Below are 16,001 nucleotides of genomic sequence, written 5' to 3' on the forward strand. Positions count from 1 at the left end.
TACCAACTTTGTTGGGAGATCTAGGGCTGGCGTGAACAATGTTTTCTTCAAATTAAACGAGGTCTCCGCCAATGATTTAGTTGGAGTGGGCTGCGCTGCGCACATCGTTCACAACGCTCTCCAAAGTGCTGCAGACACCCTTCCCTGTGACGTCGAGAGCTTCATTGTGAAAGTGTTTGGACATTTCCACATCTTCATGGTCTGAACTGAGCAGCTGAAAGAGTTCTGTGACTTCGTCAAGCTCGAGTACGCGACAATCCTTGGGACAAGCAAGACACGGTGGCTGTCGTTAGGCCCGGCTGTTGAGAGAGTGCTGAAGCTGTACCCTGCGCTGCAATCCTACTTCGCCTCTCAGGATAGGCCACCAGTCGCAATCACGCAATTCCTCCAGAATCCGCTGCATGAAGCTTGGATGTGGTTCCTGCATAACCAGCTGTCCTTGTTCAATGACACCGTGTAGGCGCTGGAGAGGCAGAAAATCACGGCCACGCATTCAGCTCTTCACTTGCACACCTTGCAAGAGAAACTGCAGGAAAGGAAGTTGGCTGTCTTCACAGGTCTTAAGGTAATGTATTGATATAGTACATGACATTTAGCCTATTTGCCAGACATCTCTCTTTTTTCCCCTATAACTTCAATGCAGTGCGCACGGAGGGTTCCCTATTGAAAACAACAACAACAACGTTATAGCACTAAACACAGTAATTATAGGCTACTCACATTATGTCCACACATCTCTCCATCACATCTCCTCAGCTCTGATTAAAACTTACTGAACATCCTAGAACCTTGAGGCGCACAGACGCGCAGGCATTGCGTTTTAATACGCTTATGTCATTTCGCCACACTTTCTCATGGAATATGAACTAAAAACAGCTATCCTACAACTAATTGTCTCATCTCATCTCATTATCTCTAGCCGCTTTATCCTGTTCTACAGGGTCGCAGGCAAGCTGGAGCCTATCCCAGCTGACTACGGGTGAAAGGCGGGGTACACCCTGGACAAGTCGCCAGGTCATCACAGGGCTGACACATAGACACAGACAACCATTCACACTCACACCTACGGTCAATTTAGAGTCACCAGTTAACCTAACCTGCATGTCTTTGGACTGGGGAGGAAACCGGAGCACCCGGAGGAAACCCATGCAGACACGGGGAGAACATGCAAACTCCGCACAGAAAGGCCCTCGCCGGCCACGGGGCTCGAACCCGGACCTTCTTGCTGTGAGGCGACAGCGCTAACCACTACACCACCGTGCCGCCACAACTAATTGTAACCATGAAATCAAAACAGTTGAACCCTCCCAAAATGTTTTATTCTTCTTCTTCTTCTTATTATTATTATTATTATTATTAATATAGGTGAAGAATCTCCTGAGTGCCCTTTATGATCCACAGAAGGCAGAGGCATTTCAGGACACCGTCTGTTCCTTTTACGAGTGTTGCATGTCATACTTGGAGGAATGGGGAGCTCTGTTGAAGGAGACAGAAGTTTTCTCCTGGACTCTCCTCTTCACTGTCCCGCAATGGGATGAGGTTGAGTCGTCCTTCCAGTTCGTCACATCAAGATTGCAAGAGTGCAACATCAATGAGACGGAGCTGTTTGATGAGACCTCATTGGTGCGGGCGTTTGTAACTGGGAGGGTGGATCAATGGAATGCTGAGGGCAAGGCAGCAGATGAGCGGTGGGTTGACATGTTAGGGCATTTCAAAAATAGGGAGCTTCCTCATCGCAATGTTAGGCAGCTTTGCGAATTTGCAATGTGCCTCCCTGGCACCAATGCACCCGTTGAGAGAATTTTTTCTCTCATGAGCAATACATGGACCGATGAGAGGAATCGCATGACCGTGCCGACACTGAAAGCCTTACTGATCACCCGTGTGAATTTCGACGACACGTGCGCACAATTTCACAGTCGACTCTCGGCCAATAAAACTCTACTGGAAAAGATTCACTCTTCTCGTAAATATACGTAGGCTACAGTGGCGGCTGGTAGTCTTTCAAACAGGGGAGGTTGGTCGGTTACGATATTTCCAGATTTTAAAAGAAAAAAGAAAAAACACATCAATTTTGCCCATACTCTTGCCTCTGATCTGGCTGATTGTTGGCAGGGTCACAAACTGTGAAATAACAGGTTCTTTTGGCCCATTAGCCTACTGTCCAATATACATGATGGTGGTGTTGGGGGGGGGTATATTTTAACATTTTATATTTTAAAATTGTGGCATGTTGTTTAAAAATTGATCATTATTGAAAGCAGCTCTTTGTCAGGAACCTCAGCAGTAACAGCAGAGTGTTCTGGAATAGGCACAAGCACTGACCTTGGGGAGCCAAGCATAGAGCTGGGTGCCACACATTTCATTCAATGACACTTTCCCTATATTTTACTTATTTTGACTGAGAAATGTTTTATTGACAATTTTGATAACCCTTCACTTTTAATCCAGGTCTGTAGTGTGAAATGTTCTCGGCTGTGTTTTTGTTTAAAAATGTTTTCCAAATTGTAGCTGTGTTTAATTCATATCCAGAAAAATATATATTCCAATATAATATACTCAGCATAAACATTTTAAATAGATTCTATATTTTTGGTCCATCCATGACATATTACTAAAGTAGCCTATTTACTGTTGGTGATGTGGGTCACTTGCTGTTAGCCAATTCACTTTCTCGTACCAGGAGAGCTGAAAGGAACGAGTATTATTCCCTACCTTTTTCACCAAGTCAATTTGAGGCGTTGGTCTACCCTGCTCTTTAATTTTTTCCTCGAAAGGAAGACTGGCAAATGGCTTCGCCAAAATTAAATCAGCAATGCTTGGCATCCGTGCACAGCTTTCTTGCTAGCTGACTAGCCCCCTCAAGTTCAAGTTCAGTCACTCAAATAAACGAAATTTCTGGAACTAAGATAGCAAACTTGACAACACTATATTTACACTTTATTTACAATGAAAATATATACAAACTAAAAAAGCTGGTAGAAACCGTATGTAATAAATGAAATCGAAATGTAAGCTGATCTCTTACAATACACCACAGCACTTGCGAATCCGCATGGGACTGAACTGAAATTCACCGCTGCCTGTCTATATTTGAAACAAGCTGTCAATCAAAGAAAATATCCGGCCGCTTTCACCAATCACCAGTCTCCTCGCGGAAACTGCCATGTCCCTCCCACTGTGAGGCTGGGAGTCCGTGGGCGGGCATTTTCGCAGTATTTGTCCAATAACTGTCTTGCATTTTGATATTGAAAAGCGCAGAGCTCCCAAATGCCATTGAAGTCCACTGAGGCTGGGAGTCTGTGGGACTCCGTGGGCGGGTGTTTTCGCAGTATTTGTCCAATAATCGTCTTGCATTTTGAGATTGAAAAGCGCAGAGCTCCCAAATGCCATTGAAGTCCACTGAGGCTGGGCTGCATCGCGCTGTCACGAGGGGGAAAAACTCACGCACACATTAGGCGAACTGGGGAAAGTTATAAGGGAATGATTTCGCACTGTAGTTGGGTTGAGCACATATATTTCTATGATTCTGGATCTGAAATAGCAATGTTATAAGGTCGGCTATAACATAAGCCTAGCGCAATTCATCCTACATGATGTTCGTCATTTTTAGAGGAGGCTGAGCCTCCCTCGTTGTCTTAGAGCAATCGCCCGTGGTAGGCTAATGCATTTTGTTTAGGGTGGGTGGATAGATAGTCACCTTAGCTTTGTTCCTGGGTTTTGTTCTTGTACTGAGTTGGGTAGCCTATGTTGCAAATGATGTGCACTCCTGTGGGGGCTTTCCTCGGGCTGTCGCCCCTCTCCTCCTTTATTGCTGTTTTGTTTGAGTGTATATTCTCAAATCACTTGTCTCTTTTTTGTTTCTGTTTAACATACCATTCAGACAGTTTGGCCATACTGCTGTGTTGAACAGCTTGTTGCACCTTCCATTAAAGTGTCCACTTTTGTACACATCTTCTTGCTTTATTCATGCAGTTGTGGGGAATGGTTAGTAAGGTTGATTCTGACCTAGGCTATGTTGAGGTCACATATCTACTTTTTAAGTTCATGCTATAGTGCATGCAATTTTAGAGATATAGCCTACATGTGCATATGCATTCTTCTTGGTGTTCTCACAAACAGGTGAAATAAATCAGTTTAAATTTGGCCTATGGACATAGCCTGGCCTATTCTCAGCCATTACAAAATCTGCTGTCTGACCATAATTTAACTGATCTGTATACCACTATGCTACTAGATAACAAAATGCCTGTTTGTTTTATTTCATGTGAGGTGTTGATAAATGTGAGCTTCAACAAAATGATAAGAGCACCTCTCTGAGTGTCACGTTTACGTAAAAAAAAGGTGTGCGTGCACGAGCATGGTCGCGCGCAAAAGTGTCCCGGTTTCAGACTAGGGAAATCTGGTCACCCTACATTAGGCGAGCAACCTTATTTTCATGAGCATTTTTTGGTTTCACATCAATAAAAAGTGATTGTTAGGAAGATTTTTTTGTAGTTTTATTTCTTGGTTCTCTGGTGTGTGTGTGTGTTATCTTGCCGTCTGAGGCCGCAGTGCGTCAATACATTTCCACAAAACAATGTATTTTACAGTTATTTATGATGTTACAACAGGGCTAACGTCTGCCTACGAAGGCAGCAAAAAGCACATAGCCTACTTACCGCAATGTGTTTCCTCAAATTCGACGTTGAGTTTTTATAAGCTGAAACGTCCACTGGTTTGGGGAGACACATGTGACACCGCATAACATAACTATTATTTTTTGTTGTTTGGAGAGTGAACACGGCTTGTATGTGTGGCCAGGGGTGTGCCTCTTCAGCTTGATAAGAAACGCTGGCCGCTGTCTCTGCCATTTTTCTTCTGCTTCCGGGCTCTTTTCCACCTGGACTGCTCTTGCCGCGGGAATTTTGTGTGCGGGCGCACGCGGCAGCTTGGCTCTGTTTGATTGGCGAAACGGAGTTAAGCCATAGCTCCTCCCACTATGGCTCTGGCTGCTCCATTTGATCGGTGAGATGCTGTCATGTGACAAAGCCTCTGCTGGAAGTCTCGACAAAACATAAACAAACAGACCACGCATCGCACGGATCAATAAAAATAAAGTAGCGAGTAATGAGCAGAATATAGCCCAATGTAACGGAGTAAAAGTACCGCTTCTTCAATATACTCAAGTAAAAGTAAAAAGTATGCTGCATTAAAACTACTCTTACAAGTACAATTCATCCAAAAAGTTACTCAGGTAAATGTAACGGAGTAAATGTAGCGCGTTACTACCCACCTCTGCTTGTGGATCCTGCTTGGATGGAATGAAAACCTGCACCTACACCAACTCTTTGTGGATAAGATTGGACACACCGGATTTAGTCGAATGCAGCATTGTCTGGGTGTCTGCCATCAGCTTAGCAACATCATCTTATAGTACTTTTGTCCTCTGATACAGTAATCATTTTTAATTTTAAAATGAAAACTTTGTGCATGCAAAATAAAAATTTGTGCTCAAACAGTTTTAGAGAAATTAACTGTTAAATGTTTTAAGGACAATTAATGCCCAAATGCGGTGGTGTAGTGGTTAGCGCTGTCGCCTCACAGCAAGAAGGTCCGGGTTCGAGCCCCGTGGCCGGTGAGGGCCTTACTTTGTGGAGTTTGCATGTTCTCCCCGTGTCCGCGTGGGTTTCCTCCAGGTGCTCCGGTTTCCCCCACAGTCCAAAGACATGCAGGTTAGGTTAACTGGTGGCTCTAAATTGACCGTAGGTGTGAATGTGAATGGTTGTCTGTGTCTATGTGTCAGCCCTGTGATGACCTGGCGACTTGTCCAGGGTGTACCCCGCCTTTCGCCCGTAGTCAGCTGGGATAGGCTCCAGCTTGCCTGCGACCCTGTAGAACAGGATAAAGCGGCTAGAGATAATGAGATGAGATGAGATTTTCTTTCCTTCATGGCCACGTGTGAGACGCCTGATGCCGGTTCAGCTCCATGACACCAGAATAACCAGAAGAACACTGGACATATCCCAGATAGCAAGCTGACATTGAATAGATATTGATTTTCCATCTGAATCATCAGAATGGTCGACATTGAAATCTTGATGCAAAATAGATGTTGAATCACCATTGTTAAACCGATGTAACCCGACCTAAAATAAAGTTGACAGCAGTGATATTGAAACAACATTGATTCATAGTCGTCCTTATTATGATTGATGTATCATTGATATTTGGTTTACCGGGTGATAACAGTCATGTTGAAAAGTCATTGATTTTGTGTTGACCGGGAAATCACGTATGGTCGAAAAGCCATCGATATATAGTTGACCGGGAAAGATGATTGAAAAGTCATCGATCATTTTTGAACGGGACAGGGGACAGCGTGAGACAAAGACCGGCAGCGGCGCACAGGCACCCGTTCTCGGATCCGGGATCAATTACAGGTAAGCAGCACTTTCAGCATTTAATCCTTACACATAGTTCAATGTATAGTTCACGCGATACATAGACTGCCACAGCGTGCTGTCACGGCCGATTTCCTCCGATCAACTCCGATCAGCAACGCAAGTTGTCAAGTAGGCTAGCCTGCTAGCAAGCTTGATAAACTGCAGGTTCTAGTTAGCTCAATGACTTCACTGGTGTCATAGCCCATGTTTACATTAGACCGTATCAGCGGATCATCAGATTAACGTTTTTAAAACGATTAGCGTGCACACAGCAACACCAATACACGATTCGCGTGCACATAGCAACGCCAATACACGGATACGCTCGGCTCCGCAGGCATCCTGCGCTCCAAATCACTCCGCCCTGAACAGCGAGTGCCCTCTGGAGGGTGCGCACTCCGGCCCTGCGCAGCTCACAGAGCGCGCGAGTGAAGTGCACGAGCCACGATTCGGGACTGAGCCGCTGTGTGTGTGATCCCAGCGCATATCACTTACTACAGCCTATTATTAGCAGCAGTAGTACAATGTGTAACTGAAAACTATGTTTTGTGTGTGTTTCAGATGCCTTCACTCAACAGCCTGGCATGAATGATCTGGTCTTCACCCAGGCTGTGCAGAAATGGCTACGATATGCGCCAGACAGAACTGGAGGTGTCGCTCGCGCTGAAAGACATGAAAATTAAATGAACTTAAAATAAAAATCTTGTTTTCTTAAAAAAAGGCATGTGTTTCATATTTACTATTTTAGGCAATTAAAATGGAGATCCTGGCTGTAGATAAAGCAGGATATATGAGCCAGATATTTCTGGTAGGCTATCAATTGAAATAACATTGAAAGCGCATTGATTTTTAGTTATGTTGAAATTTCAATGTTGTTTCAATATCGACGCGAATTGAAATACAATTGAAGTTACGTGTGTCCATAGTTAATAAATCAACATCGTTTCAATGTTAGCGGAGGGTGCAAACTGATGTTAAATCAACATCGAAATCTGACGTTGATTCAATGGTTTAACGTCGACAATGCAATGTTGATTCTACATCGTTTCAATGTCAGCTTGCTATCTGGGATTGGACAAAAGGATGCAAAAATATAGATACGTTGACAAAACATGTTCATTTTCAAGTTACAGCTTAAAATTCATGGCTGAGGATGCTCCTGGGTTGTTGAGAATAATTTTTGGAATATCGCTTGCATAGAAAATGATGACTTGCTACTTGGTGCAGAGGATTCTGGGAAGGGTGAGCTGCCCCTTTAAGAAATATTAAAGCATGTTTTTTTTATGTATTTTGCGGCGCAAACGAATCGAAATATTTTTATCCATGGTTTCATGACATGGGGTGCAAATTTCGGACAGCTTATTTATCTGGCTGTGTGTGTCGCACAGGGTAAAAATAAACACTAGTCATTAGAGACTTTTATTTTGAAGCCCGCGGGAAGCACGGGGATGGTCCCTGTTTTATCTGATATCTAAGTTACTGCGATTAGACATGGCGCGTGTAAATGGGATAGAAATCAGATTCTGACGCCGACATGGTTTGTGCTCTCCGTCACGCAGCCTCCAGTGGTTGGGCTCGAGCTCACAGGAAGTGTGAGAGGCCGTGGGTGAGGAAGCAGAAGGAGATGTGACCTGGACGCCTCGAACAGCCCAGAGACACCCCACAGCTCCTCTACACGCGCCAGTGTGAATGGTAGGTGGCAGGTGTGTGTTTCTCCGGCTTCAGTCTCTGATTTCTCCACTTCACCAAACGGAGAGTTTGTTTTTGATGAAGCTCGTTGTGAACCAGGAAGTGGCCTCATCGGTACTGTATCATTACTGTAGCAGACTGTGTTGAGAGACGCTGTGTTGAGATGAGGAGCTGTGCTGTGTTGAGATGAGGAGCTGTGCTGTGTTGAGATGAGGAGCTGTGCTGTGTTGAGAGGAGCTGTGCTGTGTTGAGATGCTCTGTGTGTTGAGATGAGGAGCTGTGCTGTGTTGAGATGAGGAGCTGTGCTGTGTTGAGATGAGGAGCTGTGCTGTGCTGAGATGAGGAGCTGTGCTGTGCTGAGATGCTGTGCTGTGCTGAGATGCTCTGTGTTTTGAGATGAGGAGCTGTGCTGTGTTGAGATGAGGAGCTGTGCTGTGTTGAGATGAGGAGCTGTGCTGTGTTGAGATGAGGAGCTGTGCTGTGTTGAGATGAGGAGCTGTGCTGTGTTGAGATGAGGAGCTGTGCTGTGTTGAGATGAGGAGCTGTGCTGTGTTGAGATGAGGAGCTGTGCTGTGTTGAGATGAGGAGCTGTGCTGTGCTGAGATGAGGAGCTGTGCTGTGCTGAGATGCTCTGTGTTTTGAGATGAGGAGCTGTGCTGTGTTGAGATGAGGAGCTGTGCTGTGTTGAGATGAGGACCTGTGCTGTGTTGAGATGAGGAGCTGTGCTGTGTTGAGATGAGGAGCTGTGCTGTGTTGAGATGAGGAGCTGTGCTGTGTTGAGATGAGGAGCTGTGCTGTGTTGAGATGAGGAGCTGTGCTGTGTTGAGATGAGGAGCTGTGCTGTGCTGAGATGCTCTGTGTGTTGAGATGAGGAGCTGTGCTGTGTTGAGATGAGGAGCTGTGCTGTGTTGAGATGAGGAGCTGTGCTGTGCTGAGATGAGGAGCTGTGCTGTGCTGTGCTGAGATGAGGAGCTGTGCTGTGCTGTGCTGAGATGAGGAGCTGTGCTGTGCTGTGCTGAGATGAGGAGCTGTGCTGTGCTGAGATGAGGAGCTGTGCTGTGCTGTGCTGAGATGAGGAGCTGTGCTGTGCTGAGATGAGGAGCTGTGCTGTGCTGAGATGAGGAGCTGTGCTGTGCTGAGATGAGGAGCTGTGCTGTGCTGTGTTGAGATGAGGAGCTGTGCTGTGCTGTGTTGAGATGAGGAGCTGTGCTGTGCTGTGTTGAGATGAGGAGCTGTGCTGTGTTGAGATGAGGAGCTGTGCTGTGCTGAGATGCTCTGTGTTTTGAGATGAGGAGCTGTGCTGTGTTGAGATGCTCTGTGTTTTGAGATGAGGAGCTGTGCTGTGTTGAGATGAGGAGCTGTGCTGTGTTGAGATGAGGAGCTGTGCTGTGCTGAGATGCTCTGTGTGTTGAGATGAGGAGCTGTGCTGTGCTGTGTTGAGATGAGGAGCTGTGCTGTGTTGAGATGAGGAGCTGTGCTGTGTTGAGATGAGGTGCTCTCAGTATCTGGGCCAGGACGGCTTGCCATCACTGACTGAACAATGAATTCTGAATTATACCAGTGAATTCTAAAGGAGGCGCTGTGCTGTGTTGAGAGGTGCTGTGTTGAGAGGAGGCGCTGTGCTGTGTTGAGAGGAGGCGCTGTGCTGTGTTGAGAGGTGCTGTGTTGAGAGGAGGCACTGTGCTGTGTTGAGAGGAGGTGCACCGTGTGTTGAGAGGAGGCGCTGTGCTGTGTTGAGAGGAGGTGCACCATGTGTTGAGAGGAGGTGTGCTGTGTTGAGAGGAGGTGCACCGTGTGTTGAGAGGAGGCGCTGTGCTGTGTTGAGAGGAGGCGCTGTGCTGTGTTGAGAGGAGGCGCTGTGCTGTGTTGAGAGGAGGTGCACCGTGTGTTGAGAGGCGCTCTGTGTGTTGAGAGGAGGCACTCTGTGTGTTGAGAGGAGGCGCTGTGCTGTGTTGAGAGGAGGTGCACCGTGTGTTGAGAGGAGCTGTGCTGTGTTGAGAGGAGGTGCACCGTGTGTTGAGAGGAGGCGCTGTGCTGTGTTGAGAGGAGGCGCTGTGCTGTGTTGAGAGGAGGTGCACCGTGTGTTGAGAGGAGCTGTGCTGTGTTGAGAGGAGGTGCACCGTGTGTTGAGAGGAAGCGCTGTGCTGTGTTGAGCGGAGCTGTGCTGTGTTGAGAGGAGCTGTGCTGTGTGTTGAGATGAGGTGCTCTGTGTGTTGAGAGACGCTGTGCTGTGTTGAGAGGAGGCGCTGTGCTGTGTTGAGAGGAGGCGCTGTGCTGTGTTGAGAGGAGGCGCTGTGCTGTGTTGAGAGGAGGCTGCACTCATGTCGAGGATGTAAACAGAGTTGACGTGGCAACGGACATACATGACATAGTGGATGTAATTTACATTCACAACTTTTTTTGCCGTCAGAAATATTTAATATTAAATTTTGTGACTTGACTGACAATAGCCGGCGGCATAACAAGCCACAGACGGCGATTTGCTGCCGGTGACCGGCTACTTTTGAGACCGCTGGCGCTGAACTGTGTTGAGAGGATCTGTGCTGTGTTGAGAGGAGGTGCACCGTGTGTTGAGAGGCGCTGTGGTGTGTTGAGAGGAGGTGCTCTGTGTTGAGAGGAGTTGTGTTGAGAGGAGGTGCTCTGTGTGTTAGAGATTAGATTAGATAGATTAGATAAAACTTTATTTTTCCCTCAGGGAAATTAAGAAGTTGAGGTGCGCCGTGTGTTGAGACGAGGTGCGCCGTGTGTTGAGACGAGGTGCGCCGTGTGTTGAGACGAGGTGCGCTGTGTTCAGATTTGCTGTGTGTTGAGAGGAGGCGCTGTGCTGTGTTGAGAGGAGGTGCTCTGTATGTTGAGAGGCGCTGTGCTGTGTTGAGAGGCGCTGTGTTGTGTTGAGAGGAAGCACTGAGCTGTGTTGAGAGGAGGTGCTCTGTGTGTTGAGAGGAGGTGCTCTGTGTGTTGAGAGGCGTTGTGTTGAGAGGAGGTGCACCATGTGTTGAGAGGAGGAGCTGTGCTGTGTTGAGAGGAGGTGCTCTGTGTGTTGAGAGGAGCTGTGTTGAGAGGAGGTGATCTGTGTGTTGAGAGGTGCTGTGTTGAGAGGAGGTGCACTGTGTTGAGAGGAGCTGTGTTGAGAGGAGGTGCACTGTGTGTTGAGAGGAGCTGTGTTGAGAGGAGGTGATCTGTGTTGAGAGGAGGTGCACTGTGTGTTGAGAGGTGCTGTGTTGAGAGGAGGTGCTCTGTGTGTTGAGAGGAGCTGTGTTGAGAGGAGGAGGTGCGCCGTGTGTTGAGAGGAGGTGCGCCGTGTGTTGAGAGGAGGTGCGCCGTGTGTTGAGAGGAGGTGCGCCGTGTTCAGATTTGCTGTGTTGAGACGAGGCGCGCTGTGTGTGTTGAGACGAGGAGGCGCTGTGTTGAGAGGAGGCGCTGTGCTTTGTTGAAAGGAGGTGCATCGTGTGTTGAGAGGCGCTGTGCTGTGTTGAGAGGAGGTGCTCTGTGTGTTGAGAGGAGGTGCGCTGTATTGAGACGAGGTGCGCTGTGTTCAGATTTGGTGTGTTGAGACGAGGAGGCGCTGTGCTGTGTTGAGAGGAGGCGCTGTGCTTTGTTGAAAGGAGGTGCTCTGTGTGTTGAGAGGCGCTGTGCTGTGTTGAGAGGAGGTGCTCTGTGTGTTGAGAGGCGCTGTGCTGTATTGAGAGACGCTGTGTTGTGTTGAGACGAGGTGCGCCGTGTGTTCAGATTTCCTGTGTGTTGAGACGAGGCGCGCTGTGTGTGTGTTGAGACGAGGCGCACCGTGTGTTGAGAGGAGGTGCGCTATGTGGAGACAAGGTGCGCTGTGTGTTCAGATTTGCCGTGTGTTGAGACGAGGCGCGCCGTGTGTTGAGACGAGGCGCGCCGTGTTGAGACGAGGCGCGCCGTGTTGAGACGAGGCGCGCCGTGTGTTGAGACGAGGTGCGCCGTGTGTTGAGACGAGGCGCGCCGTGTGTTGAGACGAGGTGTGCTGTGTTGAGACGAGGTGTGCTGTGTTGAGACGAGGTGTGCTGTGTTGAGACGAGGCGCGCCGTGTGTTGAGACGAGGTGTGCTGTGTTGAGACGAGGTGTGCTGTGTTGAGACGAGGTGTGCTGTGTTGTGTTGCGAAGAGTTGCGCTTTGTGTTGATCACACTGGAGTGCATTTTGTAGGTTTTTAGGAGGAAGGTGAACTTTAGTCCTGAAGTTAGTTGTCTTCCTCCTCCTCCTCCTCCTCCTGTCCGTCCCCTGCTGTATTATTGAGTTAAACTCTTCCTGACTGTGTATCGCAATCGAACAACAAGCCATAACTCCACTCTTTACATTGATCTAGTTTAACTTAAAAATCAACAAGTTGTATTGTTAACTAATATACCATCCAGCATACAGTGTGTGTTTTTCTGTTCAGTTAAAGGTAATTTATTGGCACGACAAACTGTTGATCAACATAAACAATCAGATATTAAGTGACTCACAAAAACGACTACACCGATTGGTGTCACTCTGAGCGGCTGTACGCGGTCCGTCAGGTGCACAGCATGAGAACGCCAGACGAGCTGCTACGTCACACAGTAGCTGCATGCGTATCAGCTCATGCAGTATGTTTACCAGTGCAATGGCCGTGGTACGCACATGCACAGAGAAAATCAGGCTATGTACACACAGTGACGTTTCCACAATGTAATGATGGAAAAATAGAGAAAACAGAAGCACAAATTATACAAATCCTGTGAGCTACAGGGGCAGGAAATCCAGAGAATTTTGACGGTGATGGTGGGCGATATGACAAAAATACAATATCGCACTACTCAAAGACATTTTCATGATAAACGATATGTATCATGATATTTAGGTTTGGTAACCAAATGGTGGAAAACAGTAGTGTTTCATTTAAAAATCTATCTTGTATTTCTGCAGTGTCTATAAAAGAGCAATTCCAGCGTTATGGACGCGACACTTGAACTCAAAATGGCAACAAATGACCCAGTGCATGTTTTATTGTCTCCCAGTATTTAAACAGGTGTTGCATATTTTAAGGCTGTACCATACTGGAGAAGTGATAGAACAAGAACAATTCCCATAGTACATCTAGGGCATGCCAGAAAATGCCAATAAAAGATGCGTTATGGATGTGACAGAAAAAGTATCACTTTTCTTGGGTGACTGTACATTTTTATCAAACTCTGTGAAATTGTAAACCTAATGTCGAAATGGAGAGATCCATTTGATAGAGGGGTCCAAGGTGAATATTAAAAAATCTTTGTTTAAAATATTTTGTATTTCATGCAGAGTTTCGGAAGGAAAAGTCAGCGTTATGGATGTGACGAAATTCTGTTACGGATGTAACGCGTCTGAAATAGACATGGCATATGTTTAGAAAATCAGCAATTTAACCACCATAACCCTTTGAAAAACTCTCTAAATATCAGCTAAAACTATCAAAGTTCTTAAATAATATTTAGGATGGCTATTGTTTTGCTGTTTTGTGGATTTTAGTATACATTTCTGTGGCTTGTGGCAATAATATAGAATTGTACATGATCAAAGTTGATTTTAGCTTGGGGTTTACATTATAAGAAAGAAAGACTGACAGTGACATATTAGGTTGGTTACAGATTGGTTCAACTTATTCACATCTGTAAAATACAGGCCTAGGTGAGATCTCTGGGAGTGGTTTTGATGTATTACATGTTGCTTTATTTTTGCATGGTGAGGTTGACATTTACATGGAATTGCCCAAAAATAAACTAATCTGATCATTTTAATCAATTCTGTGAATATATAAACAATACAGTTAACATGTTTGCATTGTTTAAAAAATGTTTAGGTTCAGTGCTCAATCGTGACATCGGATCAGCTGCTTCCAGTCAGTTTGTTATTGATATGAAATAATGTTCGAAAAATCACGATATCACGATACCTGTACTGTTAAATTGTAAAGTTGAAAAGTGTGTTGTTAATCATGGCCTTTGCACCACCAGTAGGAAAGCTGAAGTGATGTAAACCAGATTGTTAGCAGGAAATGCTGGCAAAGATTTTTATATCTCTCTTAGACACGTTAAAATCACACTATTTCCTCCGTTGCACATACGCTCAATAAAGCCTGGACTTCACTGTCGGTCCATTTGTCTGTGTTTGTGTGTGGTTTGTTTTCTTTTCTTTTCGTTATTAAACATTAATGTCTTATAAGAGCTGTTGCTAACATTTTTCTCAGATTTTTAAAAATAGTGGTTGCTGGTGCTGCACTGGCTTGTGTTCAACCAATCAACCTACAGTACCAATCAAAAGTTTGGACATGCCTTCTAATTCAGTGCTTTCTCTTTATTTTTATTATTTTCTACATTGTACAACAATGCTGAAGGCATCAAAATTATGAAATAACATGGAATTATATCATAAGCAAAGCTAAACGTTTGATATGTTAGATTCTTCAAAGTAGCCAGCGTTTACCTTGATGATGCTTTACACACTCGGGGCTTTCCACTAAAGCTCATACTAGCCAGCCATGACAAATAAGTAGCCAGCCAGGGGGGAGTAAACACAAAATAAACTCCTGTGCACGCAGTTCCCAGGATTAAATGCATTTTCCACAGACCATTTATTTATTCACTTTACTCAAATACAAAGTAAAATAGCAGTAAATCTTCTTTCTTTTCTTGCGTATTGCATCATGAGGCGTTCCTGGCTTGTAAATCTCTTATTTTCGGTGCATGACACATTCACGCAGCTGAGCATGCTATGAATTAACAACAACGGTCTGCAGTGGCGGCTACACAATTACACACTCAACGAACATTTCTCCATTTGTGTATGAAAACACACTCCAACCACTCAGTTTGGTTTCATTTACAACCAACGGTGTCTTTTGATGCCAGCACGTAATTGAACGAGAGAAGACTGGTTTACCGGAGACAAAATAAGCGTCATCTCTGCTTCTGTTCCCTCCGACACACTACTGCCTCCGCTGAGTGCGCGCGCACACACCGCATGTCGGGGCCGCGGATGAGTTCCTCTCCCCTGATCAACGAAGTCGGCGGGGAATTTGTGGTTATTATCGGTACAAACAGCGCGAATCACAACTTAAATGAGTGCGGTTCAGTTTGACATTATTGTCAGTCCGTTAGATAAACATTTAATTTTATTAAAATCGAAAATTAATATTTAGAGCCTGTGGGCTACAAAAATAATAGTCATTAAAGTAGCCGGCTGGACTTAATTGTGTAGTTGGCTGTATGGCCGGCAGCTGGCGCTTGTGGAAAGCCCTGCACACTATCGGCATTATCTTAACCAGCTTCATGAGGTAGTCACCTGGAATGCTTTTCAATTAACAGCTGTGCCTCGTCAAAAGTTAATTAGTGGACGAGTTTCTTGCCGCCTTGATGCGTTTGAGATCAAACAGTAAATAACAACAAAAATAAATAGCCCGATTCCACAACTGTAGTAATCCATATTATGTCAAGAACCCCTCAACGAAGTAAAGAGAAACAACAGCATTACTTTAAAACAGGAAGGTCAGCCAATCCTGAAAATTGCAAGAACTTTGAACGTATTTTCAAGTGCAGTTGCAAAAACCATCAAACGCTCTGATGAAACTGGATCTCCTGAAGACCATCCCAGGAAAGTTAGACCAAGACTTGCCTCTGCTGCAGAGGATAAGTTCATTAGAGTTACCAGCCTGAGAAATCACCAAATAACATCACCTCAGATTAGAGCCTACATGAATACTTCAGCGTTCAAGAAGCAGACACATCTCAACATCACCTGTTCGGAGGAGACTGCGTGAACCAGGCCTTCACAGTCAAGTTGCTGCAAAGGAACCACTACTGAGGCAGGACAATATGAAGAATAAGAAGAGAATTACTTGAGCCAAGAAACACAAGGCATGAAC

The 16,001-nt window shown here is 45.6% G+C and overlaps 1 protein-coding gene across 2 annotated transcripts in view; it reads left to right on the forward strand.

Moving 5' to 3' along the window:
* Nucleotides 1-7,982: 7,982 nt before the first annotated feature.
* The window catches only part of tyk2 (tyrosine kinase 2), an 86,015-nt gene continuing 77,996 nt past the window's right edge, over nt 7,983-16,001 (forward strand). Inside the window, exon 1 of one of the 2 annotated variants that reach the window (XM_060943171.1) lies at nt 7,983-8,128. In XM_060943171.1, coding sequence (XP_060799154.1) covers nt 8,115-8,128 — 14 coding nt within the window. In that variant the 5' untranslated portion in view covers nt 7,983-8,114. The remainder of the gene's footprint in view (nt 8,129-16,001) is intronic. The other variant, XM_060943172.1, reaches the window with a different exon arrangement.

The sequence above is a fragment of the Neoarius graeffei genome, chromosome 16 (genome assembly GCF_027579695.1).
Source record: "Neoarius graeffei isolate fNeoGra1 chromosome 16, fNeoGra1.pri, whole genome shotgun sequence".
In the NCBI taxonomy this organism is placed as follows: domain Eukaryota; kingdom Metazoa; phylum Chordata; class Actinopteri; order Siluriformes; family Ariidae; genus Neoarius; species Neoarius graeffei.